Source organism: Botryllus schlosseri, chromosome 3 (assembly GCF_051294905.1).
Source record: "Botryllus schlosseri isolate E-star chromosome 3, Bs_hap1, whole genome shotgun sequence".
Lineage (NCBI taxonomy): Eukaryota > Metazoa > Chordata > Ascidiacea > Stolidobranchia > Styelidae > Botryllus > Botryllus schlosseri.
In genome coordinates, this window is record NC_137238.1 from 13,977,174 (window position 1) to 14,003,453 (window position 26,280).

The 26,280-nt window shown below is 39.4% G+C and overlaps 1 protein-coding gene across 1 annotated transcript; it reads right to left on the minus strand.

Moving 5' to 3' along the window:
* Window positions 1–20,568: 20,568 nt before the first annotated feature.
* LOC145435824 (uncharacterized) lies at window positions 20,569–24,757 on the minus strand. The gene is made up of 4 exons (XM_080313092.1): window positions 23,981–24,757; window positions 23,032–23,311; window positions 22,658–22,766; window positions 20,569–21,224 (listed from the first exon to the last, which is right to left on the minus strand). The coding sequence occupies exons 1-4, from the start codon at window positions 23,985–23,987 to the stop codon at window positions 20,964–20,966; spliced, it is 657 nt and encodes a 218-aa protein (XP_080169218.1). The 5' UTR covers window positions 23,988–24,757; the 3' UTR covers window positions 20,569–20,963.
* Window positions 24,758–26,280: the final 1,523 nt, after the last annotated feature.

A 26,280-nucleotide genomic window follows, 5' to 3' on the forward strand; every position in this document is an offset into this window, starting at 1 on the left:
AGTATTGCCTCTATTTCCCGGTAATAAAACTAAAATATATGATATATTTACGATCCGCCATAGACTTGTATTCAGGTATATCTTGATCACGCAAATCGTTAGCACCATATCCCATACAATTCCGCCGTTTTCCTCTTCGGCTAAACCAGTGAATCTCAAACTGGGGGCGCACCCCCTTGCGGGCCGTGAAAGCATCGGAAAGGGTGAGCGAAGTCGCCAGAGATAAATTAAGTTTCTTGAACTCGTAATGAGTTCAATTATTGCTAAAACACTCAAGTTTTAACAACGGCAATAATCCTAATTATATTACGATTTCAAACACCATAGTTGTTTCGTACCATCCATACACCGATGCTAGATTGTGACTGGTACCGGTCTATGCCCCGATCAGAAGATGTATCTGAATTATTAGTAACTATGTTGAATGCGTGAATGTAGGTGTTAACCGATGATTTTAGGATCTGTCTGTCAAGCAACTGTGCAGAGTGCGTAAGAAGACACGACACAAAGTTATGAAGAAATAAGAAATTTCCATGTATAAGGCCATGTCATTGCCATGAAGATTTGGATCAATTACAATAATTCAGTGCAATTACAATTTCAATTACAATTACTCAATGCTAAAAAAATCAAATTACAATTAGTGTTAAACATGTAATAAATTACAATGACTGTTAATCACGTAATTGACTCGGTAAATAGCTGTTCATTGACAACCGTAGCGACGTAATTAGCAACAATATCAAGCTATTCATGTTTCATTCAATTCAGACATGGGGTAATCGCGATTAGTAATCGTAATCGATTACGACGATTACAGCATTTTCAAGTAATCGTAATCGCAATCGATTACATTCGAAAAAAATCTAAAGTAATCGTAATCGTAATCGACTACTTCACATATCTAATCGATTTCTTTGTGAAAGAACGATTACTTTTTATTTGCACAATGAATTTGACATAACCGAACATTCGTGAACAAGGAAGAGATATTCTACCAGGTTATTGATAGCGCTAACGGTTGATTTTCAAACGCCACTGCTCATTATTACGTCAGAAGTATTAGCTTTGCTCATCCTTGCGTTAGAAGTATCTACTCGTAGTAAATATATATTTGGTGTACATTATTGTGTGATTGTTAGAACAGTATAAGCCATGACGTATATCAGGTTATCGATACGCTCCAGACGCCACTACCTCGCAGCAACATGATAATCACCACTCTGCCTAGTTTCAAATAGTAACTTATGTAGTGATGTTTGGTTACGCAGTTTGACCGTTGCTGCTTGGCGAGCAGTTGGCCTATCTATGTAGTATACGTATGTGTTGTACGTATACCGGACAAAGATTTGAAATTTTGTACTCATCAAATAAAACATTAAGATGGTTAAAATCAACAGCTGCTGATATATATCATAACCAAGCCGTTCTTTGCCGTTTCTCGTAACGGCAGTTTTCTGTATCTGTATTAAGTGGAAGGTAGAATTTTAAGTTCACTTTATTATCTTATTCTCATATGACTCTATTTGAAACGGGCGCCAATCGTTATTTCACAATTCTTCACTCGACATTTATACCTGTCGCCATAGCCATCCGCTTATACACCATGTTAGCGTGGGTTGTAGGTACAATCAGCCCCAAAACAGAAATTCGTCCCCCACTCCAAACGTTGGTATTGGTAGGGTTGTAACCAGGTCACAATGTTCCGAGTCACAAGTCAATATCACTTTTATAGTTTTGACTCGAATCAGGTCGAGTCATTTTCAATTCACCACCGAGTCAAGTCCAAGTCCAAGTCAGCTAGTAGAGGGTCGAGTCCCAGTCATAGTGTTTGACTCGAGTACGAGTCCAAGTCGTTATGTTCACAGATCAGTTTTCAGATCAATCCGGTTCAACCCACTTTTCTCAACTCTACTCGAGTGATATAGAATGGCTCGTATTCATAATATAGTAATTTTCATCAGTTTTCACACTTTACGGCCCTACTTCCATGTACCAGGACTGATAGACGAAATACAAATAATGTGGTAACTTTACTATTCTTCGAAGTTACATGGAATATGTCTGTCTTGGCCGTTCTAGTCTCGAGTTATATGATTTGGTTCGAGTCATGCAAAATGACTCGAGTACAAGTCGAGTCAATACAAAAATTGACTCAAGTTGAGTCAATTTACGCATTTAAAAAATGACTCGAGTCAAGTCTAGTCACCAAATAATCGCGACTCGAGTCATTACAACCCTGGGTATTGGGGCCCCATGGTGGTTAGTTTTCAAGTTGATGACTGAATTTCGTCATAATATTGGTAATTGCATTATATTGCTATTCATTCAGATTTACCGGTAGAGCTGGGGGCACGTAATTCATAATTATAGCATCTGGTATGTTGTTATAATTACTTTATTGTATGTTGGTAATTCGTGACCTCCCGCCTTTCATATAATCAAATGATACTGTAGTCGCCCAAACGCAGTAGACTAAACGAAAAACTTTCGTGAGACGCACACACAAATTGTCATGTTTTCATTCTTCTGTAAGTGCCTCGGCTAGCATTTGCATTGTTGGGGATCAGATTGGAGGGACCGGACTATTCGTCACGCCCACAGAGCGCGGCTACTGACAATGGACACATACTCAAAGTTTTGGCCAAGGTCATTCTTTGGTAGCACACTATGTGGAGTTGCGTGTTGGCCGAAATTGCATATGTCTTCTGGTGTGTCGTGGCAGGGTAATGACCTCCACCGAAATGCATATTCCTATAAATTATGCATGCTTTTTAGCTTGAGGGGGAGCGGTATGCATTTCAAAATCAAGCTATTTAGAGACATTAAATCCCGAAGCTCGAAGAAAATTTTCAAGGTAATTAACTCTCTTGAAAATACTCTATAATAATTTATGTTGATTTACGAAATACTTTTGAGTCCCCTTAGAGCTCGCTCCCGGTCCTGATGGGGACTTTGGGGTGTGGCAGTTACGGACCTGGCAAGAATGCAAATCGTTGGGTGCGACGAATAGTCCTGCATAGAGTTGGGCAATGGGTGCATCATGACGTAACAAGCAAATGACGCAAGATTTATAAAGAAAGTTGTTATCTTATTAGACCTTATATTCATCGAAAGCCTTATATTGTCTTCCAATATCTCTTCCAATATATTAGTTCTAAGAAGCAAAACAAATGTAATCGTGAGTAATCGTGATTACTTTTGAAATGTAATCGTAATCGTAATCGATTACTTCCTGATTTAGCTGTAATCGTAATCGTAATCGTAATCGCGGGATTCACAAGTAATCGTAATCGCAATCGATGACATTCGTGAAGTAATCACCCCATGTCTGCGTAGAATACCCTTTAATTAAAAAAAAAACTCGAACGTATGTGAACTATTCCTAATCATAAGTAGCCTACTGAAAACTACAAACACAAAAAATGTTTCAAGCGACTGTTAACAACCAAAAGTATGAGCGACTAACAGCGAATAGGCTACAGGACAGATTAGGCTACTCAGAGCTGAGTGAGAATATTATATGTAATTCGTAAGGCGTCAGCGATAAGGATGATACCGATAAGGTGTGTAAAATTAAAATTTATGCAAAAGCAAAGAACCTCCTGATAACTACGAATTACAAAATTTTGGTTCGCATTTACATTTTCACTTGCTCGGAAACTTTTAGATTGCATTTGATGAACATTGGGCGGCGAAAAGTTTCTGACCCCAGTAAATTTGGCCAAGGTTGGAAGTAAGATTGGGATATCATCTCTACAAATGCATGATCAAGTTTGATAAAGCCTTGGGTGGAAACTTAAATTTCTTTTTGCAATTGTTGCAGCAAGCCTCGGTACTGGTCAGATATTTAAAAAAAACTGTTACCGTGGCGTAGGAAATGGTTCAACACAGGTTTCAGAAGAGTTTATTTGCTGTTCATCCATTTTTGAAATATTAAGATTTAGTTTAGCCCCCTGGTTCTTTAACTTTTTTAGACACGCCCCTTTTTATGACAGTGAAATATTTCGTGCCCCCCTTATCTTCATATCACGCAATGAAACCAGGATGTTCGCAATCCTTACGGATAGAGTGATGGAATGGAAGGACTGTTGATGAGAGAATTCTCCATTATGAAATTTGGATTATACACAGAACAATAACTATGAAATGGAGGTGAATCGCGCCAAGCGCGGAAAAAAATCAGTTTACCGGAGTTCGCGCCCCCTGCAGATACTTTCATGCCGCCCAAGGGGGGCACGCCCCCCAGTTTGAGAACCACTGGTTTAGCGTATATTGTAATTCACAAAGTTTTCTGTTGCTACTGAAGTATGGGAAACAGTTTAGCATGGCTGAATTATCTAGTTATAACGCGGCACGCATAGAACACCGATGTGAATAGGCTAACTATTACAGGTGGCGACTGTGCACTAAGGCCTTAAGGCCTTGCGGGTTGCGACCCCTCGTCGTCATCATGGTCCGTACCGGAATTTCACTATTGTGACGAATAAATGATTGATTGATAATTTCATGTTGTGATTGTCTGGTCTCCAAAACAATGTAATTGAAATTGTAATTGATCAAAATTTCTATCGAATTACAATTACAATTACAATTACACAAAATAGAAATGCTTCAATTACAATTACAATTACATGAGAAGATGTAATTAATTACATTCAGCTCAATTACAAATTACAATTGATCCAACTCTGTTGCCATGTATAAGTGCTTTTTGAATCTGCGAAACAAGGATTTAAATCGAAGTAGCTTACTACGTAGAAGTAGCCAAAATAAGTATACTCAATTAGGACACATTTTGTGGAATGCCACTCCTAAGAAGCGCATTGTTTTGGCAGCAGAAAATTAATCAATTCGATTATTTCTTTGCAGAACACGTGCTACCGGCTCGGAAATTTTGTTTCTCCCCTGAACAATTGCCGAGTTTGAATATCGTGCAGCCCCGCCATTGCTTGGGTTTTCTTTATTTAGCTTATGGCCAGATACGTTTTAGCGAAGTCCAAGTCAGGATACAGAAGGTATTAGACACCAAAATCGGTAATATATATACATGCTATGTGCTACGATTGCATATAATTATTTTGGGCAAAGTTGATGTTGTTGTTCATTAAACAAAAATATTTGGCGATTTTCGCTGGCGATTTTCGCCTAACGACTTTTTGCCCCACGGTCAATAACATTGTACAATGTATGAAATACTAACGAAATAGCGGAATAAAGTGGAAACAATCACATAGTAAAAGGCGGTTTCCCTAAAACAAGGTGGTAAGGCGGTTACATAAAAACACAAATCAAATATCAGAATAGTATGACAAGCTCAAGTAAGAAATTGCGGTTCACACAAATTCAACGACATAAGGAGTTATTTTAGAATCAAGAAGCAATCGGCAATAAAAAAGTCACTTTCCATTGGGCAGATTTATCGATAAGAAATTTTCGATGAAAATCATATTTTGGACAACTGGTTGTAAAGTGGTCCACGGTTTCAGGGTAGCGGCAGCAACTACAACAAGGATATTCTACTATTCCAATTTTAAACAAATGGATCTTTAATCGGCAGTGTACAGATTTCAAACGAAAAATGATGCCATCCATGAGCTGGTTTCCACAAGCAGAGGGAGAATCACGAACAGAGGTGTTGAAGAATTTATATATTCCAACTTTCACATTTCAGAGGTCTCTCAACAGCTATAAACTTCCGTGCCATAAAACTATGCGTTGTTGGGAATGCAAACATTCTGGTTGCTCATTTTAATATTTGTTGATATGACGATAAAGGGGCTCGAAATTAGTCACTATCATCAGGGGGAGAGGGGCGTCTTTGCGAATCACTGGTCTGAACAACGGGACTTGTAATGCAGGGAAGGGCACCATGTGATAACATTCTCTGAAGCGGGATGCTCGGTTAACCAAGAAATATGGATCGCTTTCCAATTGAAAAATTACCGTTTTCATCTCATGATGTGGTCGAATGCTTATGCTGTCGAAAATGACGAATGAAATGAATGGTGCCGCATTTCAAACGCAAGAGTACTAATGGAACCGCATGAAAACACTCGAGAAATTTAAAGGCACCTAGCACACCCCTGGATCCCACCATCCTGCTAATTCAAAAGCATGCACATCAACTTTTATAGATTCTATGTCGATTGTTTTAGCATTGTTAGACGCTGATTGGCGAGTGCTATACATTGAAATAAACAGAAAAAGAAAATCATCACTGCAGCATAGGCCTGGTATATATGCCGTTACGTGATAACTCTTCAGTCTTCATATACATTCCAACACTTAACGCACAAGTTTGAAGGGCATTATACGCTGAGTAAATTCGACTTATTGTAGGGTTAACTTACGTCCTCCTGTAGAAGGATTTGTCCTCCTTTTTCAGGTTTTTAAAAATGTCCTCCAAGGACGCCTAAATGTCTTCCTTTTTGGCAATTCGCGCTCCTTTATAGCTTTTACAGCTAACATAATGGACAGATTCGAGTGAAAATGGGCATAAATGACGCTAAGTAGCAAAGACGGACGTTCGAGCGGGAAATTTGTGGTTCGATCGAAAGTGACGACTTTTTTTTCAGTCAATACTACTAAATTTAAGTAAAAAGTTTGTAATTCGTGAGTCGAGCGAAAGTGATGACATTTTTTTAGTCAACTCACGAAATGTTACTGCAAAAATAAAGAAACCGGCTGCTGTTTTTAGTCTCGATCAACTAACTTTTCTGATTTGGTTAAAGTCAAAGTCCTGCTTTCCCGATTCCAAAATATGGTATCCTTAACTTATTGCAATTTATACTTGACTATGAGCCGTTACTTCGATGTTTGTAAAAAAATTTCTGAAGTTACTCCTGCACAGAGACGATCTATAAAGGTCTATGAATACTGATCAGCAGAACTCAAAATATATCCATGCGTTTGACGCTAGTCTGCCAGAATTATCTCTGCTGGTTTTCAGAAGCGGCCTCGAGCGGCTTCAGACATAACTATAATATCCCTTATTTTTTCGCATATAAACAGAAATCGTAAAATAATTCATAAAACACACAATAACTGTTGTATATATTTGTGGCATATTTCGAGGTGAATCAAGGCCGTAAGAAGGCTAGCCTGGAACCACGGTTGACAATAAGTGCTTTAGAAGCATGCAGAGATAGCTCAGAAATCACACGGGCTGACCATGACGTGAAGTTCCGTAGTATAGTCAATCTAACATGGATATTCAGCGTTTTGGAGGTACATTGCTGTTGTACGCTATTCCGTGGCCGCGAATAGAAACCTAATTGAGCTATCCTGTAATCTAACCCAATGAGGAATTTAATATGTGCATTTGGGTCCGATCGTATCTTTTCATTTTCATCACTACAGCTACCAAGATTGTATTTGAGTATAGGTTACTTTAACAGGCGGCCACTTCATACCAGAGATGAGCGGATTTGAAATTTCTATGTCCTAATCCAATCCAAATCCGAACCTTCAAATTCAAATCCAAATCCTAATCCATAACTTTTTCATATTCAAGTCCATGTCCAATCCTAATCCGATTCCAGCTGGAAATTCAGAAAAAATACTAATTTATGCAATGGAGGGATTCGAAAATTTTCTTTCACAACCAACGATTCACTTGATTCAAGATAACTTAGTAACCATAAGTACATTATTAACTGATCTGAATAAAGTTTGTCGCCATTCGCCACACGACATTTCAATCTCCCAGAAAATAAGTAAATCCAATCCAACTCCTAATCCGTTCTGAAAAAATATATAATCCAAATCCAATCCAAATCCGACAAAATTTCACAAATCCTGTTTTTTAAAAACCTAATCCTAATCCATGCTCATCTCTGCTTCATACTAAGCCAAGGCCTCACGGCCCATCCTTCAATAGTTCTCGCTTGATCCGTAATTTTTCTCACTTGAGTGATGAAATCAATAAATATACAGCTCTAATGAAATCAACCATTCAAAGTGTTGTATCGTTGGAAAACGTTCATAATATGCAATGGCGTTACTGAACGAAGCAGCCGATGCATAGCTTTTTAGTGCTTTCTCATTCGATTCGTTCAGGACTCTAGGTCTGTGAGTAGCCACATACATACACAGTACCGCGCAAGATGGATCAAGCCCATTTCACTGACTCACTTCAGGATTTTTCATTGACAACGACGAATCTTTCGGAACACCGGTTCATTACAAATCGTACGGTGCAAGAGCAAGTTATTTGGGCTGCTTTCATTTTCATGACTATGTTGGGATCAGTCGTAAATACCCTGATGATTATTATTTTGTTACGTATGAAGTCGAGCTTTTTTACTGTCATTACAACCGGATTGTGCATCTCAGATCTCATATCCGCCATCAACAGTCCAATCTACGTCTACGCACAACTGCGCCAATTCGATTTCAGATTACATTGGACTTTATGTTTCGTCTGGTTGCCCGTGGAAACCGCTACGTCCTACATCACTACTAATCACGTTTTCATGCTGAGTCTCATTCGATTTTTGACCATTGCAAAAATCAAAGGATTAACAATCGACATGACACCCACGAAATGTCGAATTATAGTCACTATCTCATATGTTGCCATATTCATTGTGCACGTAATCCTCGCCGTTAACATAATGGAATGGCATAATATCGAAGACAGTCGTTACTGCGGTATCGTGAAGGGGTTCGGCGAATGGTACGTGATACTGCCAATGTTGTGGCAAGTAATTGGTATGGTCATTCCTTCCATACTTATAATGGTATTCTGTGTTGCTCTCATTATAATCATCGTCCATCGTAGACTGCATGGGATCTCATCATCATCGTCAGCAAGTCGAAGAGAGAAACAAGCCCTGATTCAATTAGTGGCAATTGTAATCATGTATGGTATTGGATACTCAGTTGATGTTGGCGTCAAGACATACTTGATACTAAAATTGGGTTTAGTTACGGTAGATGTTCTAGTATCACTTAACCTAATTGCTCATGGGATCCTTCGAGTTTGCGAATGCGCAAATCCCTTCATCTACTATCTCGCGTCAAGCGATATAAGAGACGAAACTAATCGTCTGATTGCAGCTAGGAATGGTGCGACTGCTGATTGCTTACGGTGTGCGACCTGTAAAACTGAAGCCAGTCATGAAACTCGGGTGCAGGCAGGTTCACCACCATCCAGTGGACACGTCGCCGACACGTCGCAGAATGAAATTGAGCCGACTAGCGTCCATCCGGCGGAAGCGATAGCGGACGGTTCTTCGACACGCATTTCCGTGCTAGTACATTCTGGTGGAGTGGATTACTCGGAGGGAGGGACGTCACCTCCAAGTGTCAACTTTGTGCTACCTCATTCGGTCGAAGACGACTGCACATTCCGTATGCACCGTCATTCTGTTTGACGATAAATGACATATTCCAGTGATTATTAACACTTTCAACACTTCAAATATCATCCCGGTTTGGAACGAGGCCAGCATGTATCATCTGTGTATTATCCGATTTCTGCAACTGCAGCTGTAAACCTCCTCGCTATATAATCCGTGTGAGCGGTGTTTTAAAAAATTCTAGAAGTGAGCCGTCCTACAAGTCTGCAGCTGCGGATTAAAAAGGAAGAGAATGGTCCTGGCGCTGGGCTCAGGAGGGGGGCTGAAGAAAAATGGCCTCACAGTAGATGGTGTACTATAGGGTTACCATATTTTGGAATTCTGAAAAGGGGACATTTTTCGAAATTTTCAGACTTGCAATACCGGAGTAAAATCCTGAAAAAATGGCAAATTTTTCCCACTTCGTGGTCGGTTGACTAAAATAAGGTCAACTTTCTGGCTCAGGCCCCAAATTTCTTTCACATAAATAAGTTGATTTGTTGATTCACTGAAAATGGTCCACTTTCCGGCTCCGCTCCCGAAATAGCCTCCGGAGCGTGACTTCCGAGCTGAATTCCCGTATCTCGCTCCAATTTTATCCTATATTTAAACAAAATTCTCAAAAAAGAAGACATTTGGGCGTCCTCCGAGGACACTTTTAAAAAAGTCGAAAAGAGGACAATTCCTCTTAAAAGAGGACGTATGGTAACCCTAGTGTACTAAAGACATATGATTATATAGTAGAACAATAGTTTCGATATATCCATGAGTTCTGATTGCAAACTAACATTCGACAAAATCAGTCAAATCACAACGTTTTTCGTTACGCTAATCGCGAACTATCCCCCGACCATGTTTCCATTAATTCAGTGGTTTATTTTATTTTAATTCATGTAATATGAATTTGGCGTACTTTTGGATTGCCGATTCCCTGTTATAACACTCCCGTCACGCTAGCTACTCGACACCTTCCTATATTTTCACTGTATCGCAGTATTGTGGTGTTTAGAAATGATGAAAATATTAATAAACTGATACTTATACTGATAGCTCGGGTTATTTTCCACAAAACTATATGAACTTCGTATTTTTATCCTGCAGCGCACTGTGTCTCTACATTGGAAAGGCACTGTTAGGCGACGGTACAAATTTTGAGAATGATGCCCTTTGTACATTAAGGATGTTTTGAAGCTTTTTGGCCAAAATAATTAACTGAATATACTTGTATTTGAGAGCTGAAAAATAAATTCGTCAAAACATTTCTTCATCGATGATACTGCTAAGTGTGGTAACCCCCATTCATGTTAAAGTTAAGAGCTTGTTGCAGGACGAAATTTCCGTGAGCAAATCTCTACCACAATCTGAATTGATTTAGTACTCATACAAAGCAATAAAACAAGACGTGATACGATCATCTTACCCGTATTGCCGATCGCAGAGGAAAATTCGGGATGTCTACATCGATCTCGAACCAAATGCTATGAGCCAGTAGGCCTTACCCGATGGTTGTTATAACCAGCGGTGGCCAAAGTTATCAAAAAAGCTACTCAAGTTGAAGTAGAAGTAGCGACGGAAAAATCTACTCAAGTGCGAGTACAAGTACTTCTTCCATGAGCCACCTAAAACTACTTGAAGTAGAAGTAGAATTGACTGACTTTAAATTTACCTAAGTAAGTTTGTAGTTTTGAAAATAGTATTAATTCGTTCGCATGGACTGTCAGAAGCTGCAAATTGAGCTATCCGGAAGGTGCAGAAAACTTGATTCGTATTGATGCATGTCAGGGGGTATCAATTTTCGACAGAATAAGAATTTGTCCACATCATGGGATGCAAATTATAATTGTTATGAAAATGAGATACTATCCCTTTGCTTACTAGTAGGCCCCGTTTTAGAGACTATCATGGCATGGCGCCCAACCTCATATTATAAGGCCCCAAGTTTAGGCGAAGAGCAATACGGAGAAGTTGTATCGGATACGGTTTCAACACTTTGCATGATTAGTATACGTTAATAACGAATATTGTGGATCGTAAAATTTATATTTAATGTAACTTTATTTTCGGAAAATAGAGGCATTACGACACTTGCTTTTATGCTTCAACATGTATGTTCTGCAGACAAAAGGAATGGGAGTTATAAAAACTCAATGTATGATACTCGGGATTGAAAGTGAAATACTAATAGCACTTCTAAAAAGCGGAAAATATATTTCATTTTTTGTCTATAAAGCATCAACAGTAATCTGCTAAAACAGGTGTAACGATCAAAAAAGTCGTCATGGGCTATGAGAGGTAATTGCTAGATTGCGAAACGGTAGTTTACTGTGATTTACTGTGATGAAATATTTGATACGGGCAACAATGCGGTGTGAGCGGAGTCAAGCAATCCGGTACCTAAATTATATTCACTAATACTTTTGTGAAAACATATTTGTCACTCCATAACTACTGTGCGCGAAGCGGAACAAAATCTCTGGGCTTTACTTGACTTTTATGAATATTAAATGTTGGTACTCCGTGAACACAGTCCCGAAATTCCTCAGGCTATCTTTCGTATTGCGGGATTAAACTACTTCTACTTGACAAACTGAAAATAGCAAAAAGTAAGTAAGTATATCACGAAATATTACGAAGTAGAAGTAGATGTAGAGAAAATCAGATCTACTTGAGTAAGTACCAGAAGTAGAGGAAAACTACTTTAATACTTTTAAAAAGTAGAAGTACTTCGTTGCTGACCACATGCAATTATACCGTCAATTAGTCGAATAGTCTAATAGTGAAGTCCCAACCCTAACCCGGACTTCGACCTCATACCCATTGTATTTACTACAGTTCTTGAAACAGGTAGGCGCCAGACCCAGACAATTTTTGAAAATGGGCGCTGGAGAAAAAAAGTTTAAGAACCACTGCTATATTCGAATCATGGTATGGCCATTTGCTTAAAAGCTAAGATAACGATTGGCCATTGTGAAATTGTGAAGGATTCTTTTACCTATATAGCAGTGGTCGGGAACCTACGGCTCGCGAGCCATATATGGCTCTTTTGGGCATGAGATATGGCTCTTTGCGAGAGTTTTATTTTTGTGCTTAATTTATCAATATTGCAGCAACTATTGTCATTAAATCTTCAGCACAACCAGTATAATTATTCTTGTGGCAGTATGAAGTGTCTTTGAGAGCTTAATATAGTGGGGTATTCAGGGTTAGGGGTTCGGGCGCCCTTTTCAATATCCTCAAATTTCAGTTGCTGTCGCGCCGGCGACCAATATCACTCCCAAATTCGAAGTACCCGCCACGAAATCTTGGATTGCACGATACGTTGATTGATCAGAGAGAATAGCAGACATGGCGGCGCCTGTATCGCAATGCAGTTTTCAAATACACATTGTCTTCCTGATCTACGGCGAGAAATGAACTGCCGTGGAAGTAACATTCACAATTACAAATTCAAATTACAAACAACGCCACAGCTATCCACGTTCTTGATTGATAACGTAGCTTTTTAGTCGATGTTAAAATGTGGGCGCGTAGGCGCAACGTTTTGTTACCGACGAATACCTTGGGAATTGAGAAGTCGAATCGGAATCAGTGCCACAATTACATTAGATTATCATCAGTTATTATAAATTCCATGATATTTACGATCAATTGCGCTATCACGGGTACGGCATCGCCTGGCCGTGCCTCACCTATGCCGTACTTCTCCTTTCACGCTTTATTTTCGAGCAATAAATCGGCAATTTGCGTGATTTTGGTGGTAAAAATGTTCAAAATCTAGTAGACAGGTGAGGCACTGCCTCACTCCCCTCAACTGACCCCACCTCACTGACGCATCACACATTACAGTGGATATGTATACTGCTGTATATTGACCATATTTGGCTCCAGCTACGTATGTCATCATGGGTCCTCGCATTTGAGAATAGCATCAAGACGAACCTACGATCTCGTATAACTGACGAAAGTCTCAAATTTCGTGTGAAGCTTAACCTCAACCAGACTACAAAGCCATCAGGAATACCATGCAACACCAAAAGACGCATTAACTGTAAAAAGCGTGTAAAAGTAGATTCATTCTCTTGTTGTTGTCTACATATGTTGGAAATTTAAATGTTAATTGTTTTAAGCTTCTAAAAATATCATATGTCTCTCAGTGCAATACAATTAAAAATGTATAACTCGCAAAGGATCTATATGTAACAGAAGTTTCGCATACTCATACTCAAATAAGGCAACCAGTATGATTAGTACGAGTATTACAGAGAAAATACGGTGCAAACGACGAATTCCATGTAAAGATTTCGAATTTGCACTACCATGACGTCACGATTTTTCAATTGTGACGTAGTATTTGATTGAGATGTATGGCTCTTTGGGAGTTAGAATGAAAAATATAGGGTCAATATGGCTCTTCGGACCAAAATGGTTCCAGACCACTGCTATATAGCCTATATTTCTGATCTGTTCAACCATAAACCAGTGGGTTGATTCTCGCAGAACCTGGGTTTCATGTAGGCTAGCTCATCAAAACAAAAACAACAACTCTGTTGCCTACTCAAAATCGTCACATGACTAGGGTTGCATTTAAAACAAACATGTTTTTTTAAGCCATGACGTCACTAATATTCATTTGTGACGTCATGGTAGATTGACATTGACAATTGAAAACATAGGATTAATATAGCTCTTTTGACGAAATATCTATGTACTACTATAGCTGTTGAACCGACTATTTTGAGGATATCAGCCATCCGATATGGCAGGGGGCGGGAACCTTTTTCGTCCGAAGAGCCATATTGGTACAATTTTTTTCCTTTTAACTCTCAAAGAATCATACATGTCAATAAACTGTTTCCTCACATTTTAAAATTCGTGACGTCATGGTAGCACTGATACAAGCTCACTACATAGGATTCATCGTGTGCGCCTCATTTCCTCTGTAAAAATTCGTACTAATCATACCGGTAACTTTATTACAGCATGCGAAACTTGAGCTACGAGAACGTATAGCTTTGTCCTGATGCTCCTTTTAAATGGGAGAATCCATGGTCACATGCGTAAATGGAGCCAAAAATGGTCACTACAGCAGTATATACCCTATGAAAGGCGTGATACATCAGTGACGTGGAGTCAGGGGTGGGAAGTGAGGCAGTTCGTCATCTGTCGCCAGGATGAGTGAACGAAAACTGTGAAACCTTCAATGACTAATGGTATTTTCGATCGATGTTCATGAATGACTGAATTTTGAGCATTTGCCTCCCAAAATTAGCAGATTTGCATTTTTATTATTCGACAGTAAATCCCAAAACGATAAAAATCTAAATACTGATCGACTTCTCAATTCTCATAGTATTCGGCGGGAACATAAACGTTGCGCCACATGCCTAAATTTTATCGCCGGTACTTCAAAGCGTCTTACCAATCAAGAACGTGGATAGCTATGGCGTTGTTTGTAATTAGAGTTTGTAATTGTGAATGTCATTTCCACGGCAGTTCATTTCGCGCCGTAGATTAGGATTTGATAACTGCGTTGTCCAATGGGCATCGTCTTGTCTGCTATTCTCTTCGATCAATCAACGTATCGTGCAATCCAAGATTTCGAGTCGGGTACATCGAATTCGTGAATAATGTTGGTCACCGGCGCGACAGTAATTTAAATTTGGGGATTTTGAAAATGGGGGTATGAGCCCCTGACCCCGAGGACGGCATTGTCTTTACCTCTTAAAGTCGGTCACGATAATAATTATTCTGGTTGTGATTAAAATTTACGAACAAAAGTTGCTGCAATATTGATAAATTCAGTAAAAAAATTAAATATATGGCAAAGAACAATATCTTATACCAGGGGTCACCAACACGCGGCCCGCCGGCCGCATGCGGCCCGACAGGTCATATTTTGCGGCCCGCGACATGATTTGAGATTTCGGAAGAAAGCTAAGAAAACATTTTGAAATTCTGAAATTGACGTGCAATGGCCCAAACACTTCCAATACCGAGATGCCTAGAAAACTGCTTAGGGAAGTGGTTCTAAAACTGAGGGTACGTCCCCCATATGGGGTCGTGAAAGCATCTGAAGGGGCCGTGGAGCTGCGTTCAACTGCGAAATTTTTCGCGCTAGGCGCGATTTTCCTCGAATTCATAGTTATAGCTAGTGCTCTGTGTATAATCTGGAATTCATATTATAGAATTCTCTTGTCAACATTCATAACCTTCCATACCATCAAACTAGCCAGCATTATGGATGCATTTTGTGATATGACGATAAGGGGGCGCGAAAATTTTCAGTATCATATAGGGGGGCATATATCAAAAAAGGTTTGAGAACCACTGGCTTAGGGCTTTCCCGCAAGATTAAGCTTTCAGTGGGGATGGTGTTTCAGCTAGTTAGCCTACGTATCTCGCTAGTCCCAAAAAGCGTTTCTAGGTATCGGGCACAGCTCGCAGTTTAAAATAAAATGAAATTGATGACAGTAATACTTTGTTGTATTTTTAATCCTTTAATAAAATATTACTTTTTTTGTGGTCACTATACCCATTGCCTATGTTAGGTAGAACAGCGTTGTACTGACATAGAGTTTTAAAACGTTGTTGCCCCCTTTATATCGATCTTGAATTTATGCGGCCCGCGGCCGCTACGAAATTTGAAAAGTGGCCCGCGACCCGTTTTGAGTTGGCGAACCCTGTCTTATACCCAAAAGAGCTATATATGGCTCACTAGCCATAGGTTCCCGACAGTTGTCATATCATATACGTCGGCTATATCGGGTGGTAATCGTCCGTATGCTCATACAACATGTTTTTGGCAAGTATTTACATAATTATGACATTATTATACAACTTAAGAAAAAACACAATTTGAACACAGCCTTGGTGACCTCTGATGTACAGCATGTTGATAGTATGTATTTGCAACGTTCTAATCTAGAATAAACATACCATCATTGGTAGCAAGTACGCATGAGCATGGTGTGTCCAAATGCAAGAATTTTTGACAACTTTTCAGATGAAGCAACCATTGCTGCATTTTCTAATTCGTATACTATCAGATAGTCATACCGAATAGCATGTACGAGCAGGATCCACCAGCACGCGGCCCACTAGGTCGTGTTTTCCGGCCCGCGACCTGAATTGAAATCTCGGAAGAACTATTTGCAAAGCATTTTTAAATGTTGAAATTGATTTCAGTTTAAACACATTGTTGTTGTTGTTGTTGTTGTTGTTGTTGTTGTTGTTAAAAGTAAACTATTCTCCTGTAGCCAATGTCACTATTCCTCACTGGCTGATACGGTTTCGCCGATGGAAAGAATTTACTGATATGAATGGGCATTAGGGCTCTTCAAAAATGACTTTTTTTCGCAAATCGTACTGGCTACTTGGTAAAATTGTTATGTTACCTAATTTAAGCCTACACATAAAATTTGGTTCAATTCCAACCAGTAACTGCTTTGCTACAGGAGAAGAAAGTTTCTATTTATTATATAAAAATAAATAACAAAAAATTTGAAATTTTTCTTTTCACCCCACGAAAGTGTTAGGCTGTCTATAAAAACGATGCTCACCAAATTTGGTTCAATTCCAACCAGTAGAAGCGGAGTTATTGCCGTCGAAAACTTTGGATTTGAATAAAATAGTATTTACGGTGAGCACAACTGTGATAAATAAACAAAGAATCGGTCACCGTAAATTCATTACATATTTGTTTTCAATTTCAAAGCGCAGTGATATAAATGTTGTTTTCAACGTTACCTAATTCAGTTCGATCCTATCGGACGACATAAAAAGGTCATCAACATTCAAGTGGCGCGCGCAATGGTTCGTAAATCTCATGTGGCATTTTGGCCGAAAAAGTTGGCCACCCCTGATATACATCTACCCTCGTACAATTGATAGGTTAGCAAAAATGGAAATAATGGGAAGAGAGAGAGAGAGAGATATTTATTGATTTATCCAACCGTAAAGAAAACATCATTGGCACATGAAACAACAATAAATGAACTTAACGGTATAGGACAGGGTGTGACCGATATGACTCTGGGTAGGGTCAACTAGTCTGATCACAGCCTGCATTAACAAATACAGATATTGTGTCATAAATTTGGATGCATTGGTTGGGATCAATCAATTCAGCTCAGCATAAAAATAAAATACTAAAGAAACTACAAATTGGGTGTGACACAAGCTAGTCCTGTAGAATTTGGTCTAAAAATGGGTCAACCTAGAAAAAATTCTTATAAAAACGTATTATATACTGTTGGAAAGGTAATTTTACCAGCTTTTCAATGATAGGTTTTGTCACTTTTTTTACCTTGGGGAAAAAAGTTATGACCAAAAACGTGCCTAGGGGTAAAAATTGAAATTATGGTAAAAATCAACATATAGATATGAACAAAAGGCTAGAAACTAATGAATTATCAACAGAAAAGCAGGATATAGCTGCAAAAGGAATATAGGAAAATAAAATATAATTATTATAGATCTGTTTCAGGGATTAAGAGTAAGCAAGACAGGAGGATGGGGGGAGGGAAGTAGAGCTGTCGTTGTTCGTTATCACTTCATTATGTTATTGTTTACTTACTATGGTCTGTTTAATTTACCTTGCTTGTTTGTTTAGATAGTGATTAGTCAAAAAGAAACAGCAGTTTGTGTTAAGTGTAGAAAAGGCTACCGGACTGGAGATTCACTGTGTCATTTGGGAGCTTATTTCTGCGAGAGTGATAGTACCACACACCCTTTAGAGCAGGGCTGGCCAACCTTTTCAGCCAAAGGGCCAAATTCGATTGACGAACTGTTGCGCGGGCCACTAGCCGCGCGAAGCGCGAAAATTTTTCAAGTTCACAGGTCAATAATTTTGTCACCTGACTATATTGCGGGCCTGCTGTATATCGCTGGGCTCAGTTTGCAAGAACTGGGCTATTGGCGTCTGGACATATCGATATCGAAAGTTTCGACCAACATACGTCAATCATTTTATGCTTAGGTTTCATAGTCGACGGTCTTTCTGCGAGTGCAAACGCAAAGTCGCATATGCTGAACGACACTCTGTCTCGTGATCGCGAATATAGTTAGATTCAATCTGATACATTAGGCGTTCTTTCATTTTCACAAAGGGGCAACAATATTAAAAGCAAGAAATCGAGTGACAACATGTTGCGCGAAGCGTGTAGAAAATTTTTACTTTCGATAAATCTATCGCAAATTATTCTGCTTTATTGTAGTGTACGAATATCTACCAATATGTGTCTGGCTCATGGATCTGCCAATGCGTCGGAACTGATATTTTAGTCATCACATCTCAAGTGTTGCGGCCAGACTAATCAGATTTTTGGTTGACCTCACAAGTTCACAATCTGTGCAATCCATCTTTGAAAACATTAGAAATCCCAGAAATTACCTCGCGGGCCACTCAAAACCTTCTCGCGGGCCACATGTGACCCGCGGGCCACGGGTTGGCCGGCCCTGCTTTAGAGTTTAGACTAAGATTGCATTTAAAACAAAAATCAATTAAAAACAAACATGTTTATAACAAGACCCTAATTTAAAACATGTTTTTCATTGTTTTTTGTTTTTAAGCCATGGCGTCACGAATATTCAATTGTGACGTCATAATGGATTGAAATTGACCATTGAAAATATATGGTAAATATAGCCTCTTTGACAAAACATCTGTACTGCAACTGTTGAACCGACTATTTTTGAGGGTTCCAACCATCCCTTAACGAAATACGTCGGCTAAATTGGGTGATAATTGTCCGTGTGCTCATACAACATGTTTTTGGAAAGTAGTTACAAAATTATGGCATAATTTTATACCTTGAAAAAATACAACTTTTATTTAATAAGGCTTTTGTTAAAAATATGTTTTAAAAAAAGTGTTTCAAAACACCGTTTGTTTTAAATACAACCCTACTTTGTACACTACAATTGGTCATGCTTTGAAACTGAATTGTGAAACGTTGATCGCAACTTTTCAGAAAAATTAAGAAAATGGCCGTAATTTATTGAGAAACCATGCGAGATCCAAGAAACGTTTGTGGAGGCTTTATCGAAAATTCGTACTTCTTCACTGGCAAATAATTTTTCTCTGAGAAATGTTGTTTGACCTGTGGGGTTCAGATTGCCACGATAGAATAATTAGACACGAGCCATCTAGGCAGCTATGGACAATTAGATGGGCTTATATTTATTTCGAATTTCACGGTCAACATAAGGGCAATCCTTTTCGGCTAAGGTTTTCTCGCAGGCGATCTATAGGCACACTTTTCAGAGTACCACATTGGCAAATACTTCGTATGTTTTCGTGCATCGCGGCGTGGTAATGGTCGACGCCGAAATGCTTATTTTTATTTTCTATACGTCATGCTTTTTTCGTGGGGGAAGGGTACTCAATAATCAAAAATTTGGCAACATGAAATCGCGTCCACCGCGGAAAAAAATTGAAAAGAGTTGCATAAATTGTCGATAAGTGATGAATAAATAATTTATGTTCATTCACGGACATAATTTCGGGCCCCCTTCGATCTCGGGATCCCCAATTGGACGATTTGGGGTGCGGCAGTTACGGTCCTGGTAAGAGGTCAAAGTCGTGTCGCTGTTTTCTGGTTGAGATTTTACTATTGGAAGTATTTTGCGCTTCAATCGCATATATATATATTAATTGCATGTGGTATATTCGGAGTCAAATCAAGGTTGTTATAACAGCCATCGGGGAAGGGTTCATACCATGTGCTTCGAACCAGAAGTACGCAATCCGAATTCCCATTTGTGATTGGCGATACGGGGAATTAATTGTATTGGGTTTTGTTTTAGTGCTTTGTGTGACTAGTAAATCAACTGGGAATGTCATGGAGATATTTGCCCACATTGAATTTGGTACTGCACCCAGTTATTAATTTTAACACGAATGTATTCCAAACAAAGCTCCGCTCCGCGACGATGTTAGCTGCAAATGATTTCATAAATATACACTGTAAAAATTATTCTTGTAAATTTACAGGAAAAAATATGGTATATTCGATTACTAGTTTACAGTATTTTTCTTGTAATCAATTACTAGTTTACAGTATTTTTCTTGTAATTCGTTACAAGCTCTACAAGCTAAATCTAGTAAACTCAGTACAAGCTATATCTTGTAACTCTCTTTTTCTCTCTCTTATTATACCCAAATCTTGCACCTGTACTGGCAGAAAGACCCAATGCATTCGGCGGCCATGATTGTTCACAAAACTAGCGAAAAGGCTCATTTATTTAAAGCCGATTAACAGCAGCAGATCAGCAGGAAATATACAGCAGGCTCAAGCACAGTATGAAAATCAACAGCATCAGCATGTATAAAAAGAAATTTTGCATGACTTAGCCTGCAGCAGACCAAGCATGCTCCACAGGAGTGCAGCTTAAATGGCTTGACAAGCACTCATGTAGTTCCTTAAGTATCATTAGGTCCAGTACAAACCTATTTCCTACTTCACAACGTCAGAATTGTCAAGTAATGAAGTATGCTGAAAATATAATCACTTGAGGCCAAATCTACTTCAGCACTCCCAAAAAAGCAAAACTATTTACACTTACCATTGTATAATATACAATGTATATCAATGATCAAATGAATTTAAAAACTTCAAATCAATTTGTTTCACACATTGAAGCGACCGCAGACGGCATATGCAGCCCTTTGATTTTTGCAATGCAGATGGACAAGAAATGTAGAGTCTTATCCACACCACGTGCGAACTGGATATTGAATACCCAATGTATTGACAGGATGAGAGCTAATGCATGTGTGAAATCTACTACGTCATTTATCACTAGCCCGTCGAAGTGCACCGTCCACTTGGTTTGTCGAGTGTCAAGATGTATGACTGGGTGCGGTGATTCTGGATTATCCTGAAAAAAGAGGGCACACAACTGTATACTGAAAGGCAAAGAGAGTATGAACTTATATAGCCAATAATACTATCAGAGTAATAATGGCTGATGTATTAGGTCAAAATTATGACTATGACAGCACTTATAAGGGGTTCCTTTTCAGCCAAAGGGACACAAGAGATTTGGGAACCATTGAGTGGGCCACTTGAATGTTAATGACCTTTCTTAAGTCGTCCGATAGGAGCCAATCGAATTAGGTAACATTAAAAATAAGACTTACATTTTACATTATGTCATGAGAACTCTGTGGGCATTCATGTCGTGATCGCGCTAGATGGGAAATATTTTCAAAAACAACGAATGAATTCGATAAATAAATATGTTACTTGCAAATATTGAGGTTCGCCTTTGTATACCACTGGGTTCATTTTGCAAGGACATGATTATTAAACGCAATATTGATATTTGATTATATAGTGAGGACATGGAGATAACATATGTGCTTATTTAAAACAAGCCAAACATTGCTTTGACGCTCACGTGTCAGAAACATATAGTGGCAAGATTTCATAGGCTGGCGGACCTCAATAATCAATTTGTCAAAACTATAGAGATAAAAGTCGGTCGGCCCGATTCTTAGAACAGGATTGAAATTTAAATCTGTGAGCAGTGATCTGTTCATAGATTTACTAATTCCACTTTTGGTTCCGTTCCAGGACACACAATGCTGACAGCATCATAACCATGTTAGCTTCAAACACGCTTCTACTATGTGTAGAATGTAGATTCTACGCATACACACAACGAATCTACCTAATACACGCCCGAATCGTTTTTTATAAGCACATCACTGAAATAATTAAAAATTAAGTGGCCAATCTGAAATCCCACTGGTGATCCAAATTATGTCAATCTCGTTGCAGCAATCCCGCTGTGATATTAAGTATCTACCTTAGATCAGTGGTTCTCAAACTTTTTAAGACACGCCCCCCTCCTTATGATGGTGAATGATTTCGCGCCCCCTTATCGTCATATCACAAAACGCACCCAGGATGCTAAAAAACCTAACGGTTAGTTTGATGGCATGGAAGGTTACGACTGTGGATGAGAGATTTTAAAATATGTAATTGAGACTAAATACAGAGCAATAATTTTTTTCAGTCCAGCTCAGCTTCGCGCCCCCATTCAGATGCTTGCACGCCCCCACGGGCGTGCCCACCAGTTTGAGAACCACTGTCTTAGAATTATTGTGGTGAAATATACTAAGAAAAATTTAATCAAGTCCCTGCATTAATTCGATTTTTTTGTACGCATTTAATCAATATTTTTAAAAAGTTTCTTTAGTCTCTCGCGGGCCGCACAGAACGGTGTTGCGGGCCGCGTGCGGCCCGCGGGCAGTAGTTTGCCCATCCCTGGTGTAGCACTACCATACTTCAAGCTTCAAAACTCACCCATGCAGGAAGATAATGATCTTCATCTGCCAAGCTTGATCTCAGAACTTTATATTCTTGCACTAGAGCTGTACATGCCAGAGTTCTTGTATACGGTGACACGTCAAGTCTGAATGAAAAGTGGACGAATGTTACATAGTCAAGAAGCTGAATGCACCAAAATTGGTATCGGGTCATCTCCAGTATTTAGCCTACATTCAGTATATCGTGAGTACAGAGGACTATGGTTGTCACAAAGCGTTAGTCTGTGAATAAGGAAGTAATAGAACCGACCAGATTGTGTGCAGGGCCCAAAATTATACCCTTTGTGACCCACCCCACACGTTGAAAAACGCTGCACTAGAATATAGATCACTTTAACAGCCAATACATACCCAAAGTGTTTCGTTAGATCGTGGAACAGATGGTCCACAATTGCTTTTCTTAATCTTGGCCTCAAGTCGCTTTTTGACTCCAGATTTTCCACCTCGTTGTGCAGATAAGCAGGAAGGCACACCTCATACTTGTGGTCAGACCATCTTTGAGGCTTTTTAGTACATTCTTCAGCATCCATCAATGGCGTATCAGTTATAGATGTAGAGGGCTCCAGATCATTCATGAATGATGAAGCATCAACGCCTTGTTCTGAATTTTGCAGACCACTGCACATATCTCCTGCAATTGAAATATCACTTATGAGACAAAATTGTGGTTCCCAAAGGAAGCGCTAGCTACAAACAAGGCGACTGGGAGGGGGAGATAAATTTTAAAATAATTGATATTAATCGAATGTTACTGTCACACTGATCCCGAAAAATCTAAATATTGATTGACTTCTTCATTCTCAAAGTATTCGGCTGTAAGATAACGTTGCGCAACACGACTACATTTTAACGCCGGAACTAGAAAGTTATACTTAGCTGTCAGTGTTCATATTCTTGATTATACTAAGTATAGCTTTATAGTTCCGGCGTTAAAATCAAGTCGTGACGATGTATATCAGTGTTCCCAAATACATTCTTACACAGTGTGTAAGTGACATTCACAATTACAAATTCAAATTACAAACAACGTCATAGCTGTCAGTGTTCATATTCTTGATTATACTATGGCATGGTTTGTAATTTGAATTTGTAATTGTGAATGTCACTTACATATTGTGTAAGAATGTATTTGGGAACACTGCTATACACCGTCAAACAGTAGGTCAGGCGTGGCCAACCTTTTCGGCCGAAGGGCCACATGCAAGCGACGAACCGTTGCGCGGGCCACTATCCACACTATTCACATGTAGCCCGCGGGCCACGGGTTGCCCAGTCCTGCAGTAGGTGGCATAAAACTTACTATTCATCTGCTCTTCAGTCAATGATACATCTACATTACTGGTGCAATTTGAATTACGAACACCAGCACCAAGCAAATCTGTCACTTTCGAAGGCCCTGCAAGACAAAAATATCAAGTAACGAAGCATGTATATTATGGTAATTGTATAATTATGAGACTAAATTACCTGATTTTTTTTTCACTCAATTTCAAAATATCGCCACTGCGTAGTTCCACATCAGAATCAAATTCAGCCCAGCCAAAATCTTTGTCATGGTACTCAATGTTGGCATTGTCAGCGGGAACTTCAGGAAATTTATGTAATACAGCAGTTTTCACTTCTAATACAGAGTTTATTCTAAACACTTTTGAACGGTCACCATAGGTCATCATCAACTTAAACTGTGCTTCAGCGTTAGCCATAGCAATCAAGACTATTTCAATAACCTGAAATACATCAAATCACAAATATTGATCAGTTATATACGCCGCGACGTAACCTCATCAGGTTAATGTCATTGATTACATATATCTGCGGTGGTTCATGATACATCAAGTCTGTTGGACGAAAAACACGAACGCCATCTTCTTTAACAGAGTAACTATGAAAATGTTTGATAAACTGAATAGACTTTATCAATTTAGTACAAAAGAAGCACTCGGCACTGACAAACAATATATACTCAATTCTACAAAGTGTTACCGTAGTTCATCAGCAGTTTTCTCAACAACATAAATATCTTGAACCTGATATTTGTACACCATCGCAACATTCGGTAGGACACAGCCACAGACGCAGCCACAGACTCATCCTAAGTTGCAATAAACGAAGAAACCAAAACGTAAGAAACCTGCACCACCGCAAAACTGGCTGGTTTCGCCATTCGCGTTTGCGCCGAGATGGGCGGATATAATATTTTAAAATCCAAATCCTGTTACGAATTCGAGATTAAAATCCAAGTCCAAATCAATAAAAGGTAGGCATCTGATCCGAATAACACGTTGAAGTGTAAAGTTATGTGACATTTCAAGTTCATTTTTACATATATTGATCGTAAAATTAATCTAAAATCGAAATCCATTGTTCTTGAATCTGATAAAAATTATTAATTGCGATTATTTGAAATCCAAATCCAAATCCTTCTCGTATTGATCTCGCGCCTTTTTGATAAACCGCTCAACCAAAACCGGCGGATATATTTTGTGCAAACAGGGTGAATTGGGAGTTTATATTGAAATATAATGACCAAAAGGATGATAATGAAAAATAGTAACAGTGGAATCTCATCGTATTTTGTGTCTTGTGCATTTTCCTATTGCCGGATATGATGTCTGGATGTTTTTGAACAACGTTTCAACTCACATATCTTAGGGGCTTGTCAGGGGTGTGTTCGAACTGCGTTAACACTCGGACATCATGTCTGAGGCGTGACTGGAGTAAGTTCGGACTGCGTTTTCTATCGAACATCATGGTAGGGATGTGTTCGGACTGCGTTATGACACTCGAGCATCATGTCTGGGACACATTTAGGGCATGTCTGGGGTGTGTTCGGCCTGTATTGACACTCGGATATCATGTCTGAGGCTTGTCTGGCGATAGGTTCGGATCACGTTGCTAATCACCCATCATGTCAGGGGGTATTTGTAGCGCGGTGGACACTCGAACATCATGTCTGAGACATGTCAGCGCATGTCGACGGGGGGAGGAGGGGGGCGGTGTTCGAGCTTCGTTGACACTCGGACATCATGACTGATGCATGTCTGAAACAGGTTCGGACTGCGTTGTGTCTATCGAACATCATGTTTGGGATGTGTTTGGAGTGCGTTTTTACATTTGAGCATCTTATCTGGGTAATGTCTAGGGCGTGTCTGGGGTGTGTTGTGCCTGTACTGACACTCGGACATCATGTCTGAGGCATGTCTGGGGTGTGTTGGGCCTGTATTGACACTCGGACATCATGTCTCGAGATAGGTTCGGACTGCGTTGTCAATCGAACATCATGTCAGGGTGTGTTCGAACTGTTGTTGACACTCGAACATCATGTCTGGGACATGTCTGGGGTGTGTTCGAAATGCGTTGACAGTAAGACATCATGTCTGAGGCATGTCTGGAGTAAGTTCGAACTGCGTTTTCGATCGCGCATCATGTCTGGGACTTGTCTGCAGTATGTTGGGGGGCGTGTGCGAACTGTGTTGACACTCGGACATCGTGTCTGGGCATGTCTGTGGTGTGTTATGGTGTCTGGGGTGTGTTATCGTGTCTGTGACGAAGCTTGAATGAGTACAGACTGCTATTTTTGTTCATTATTCTTCTTGCAGA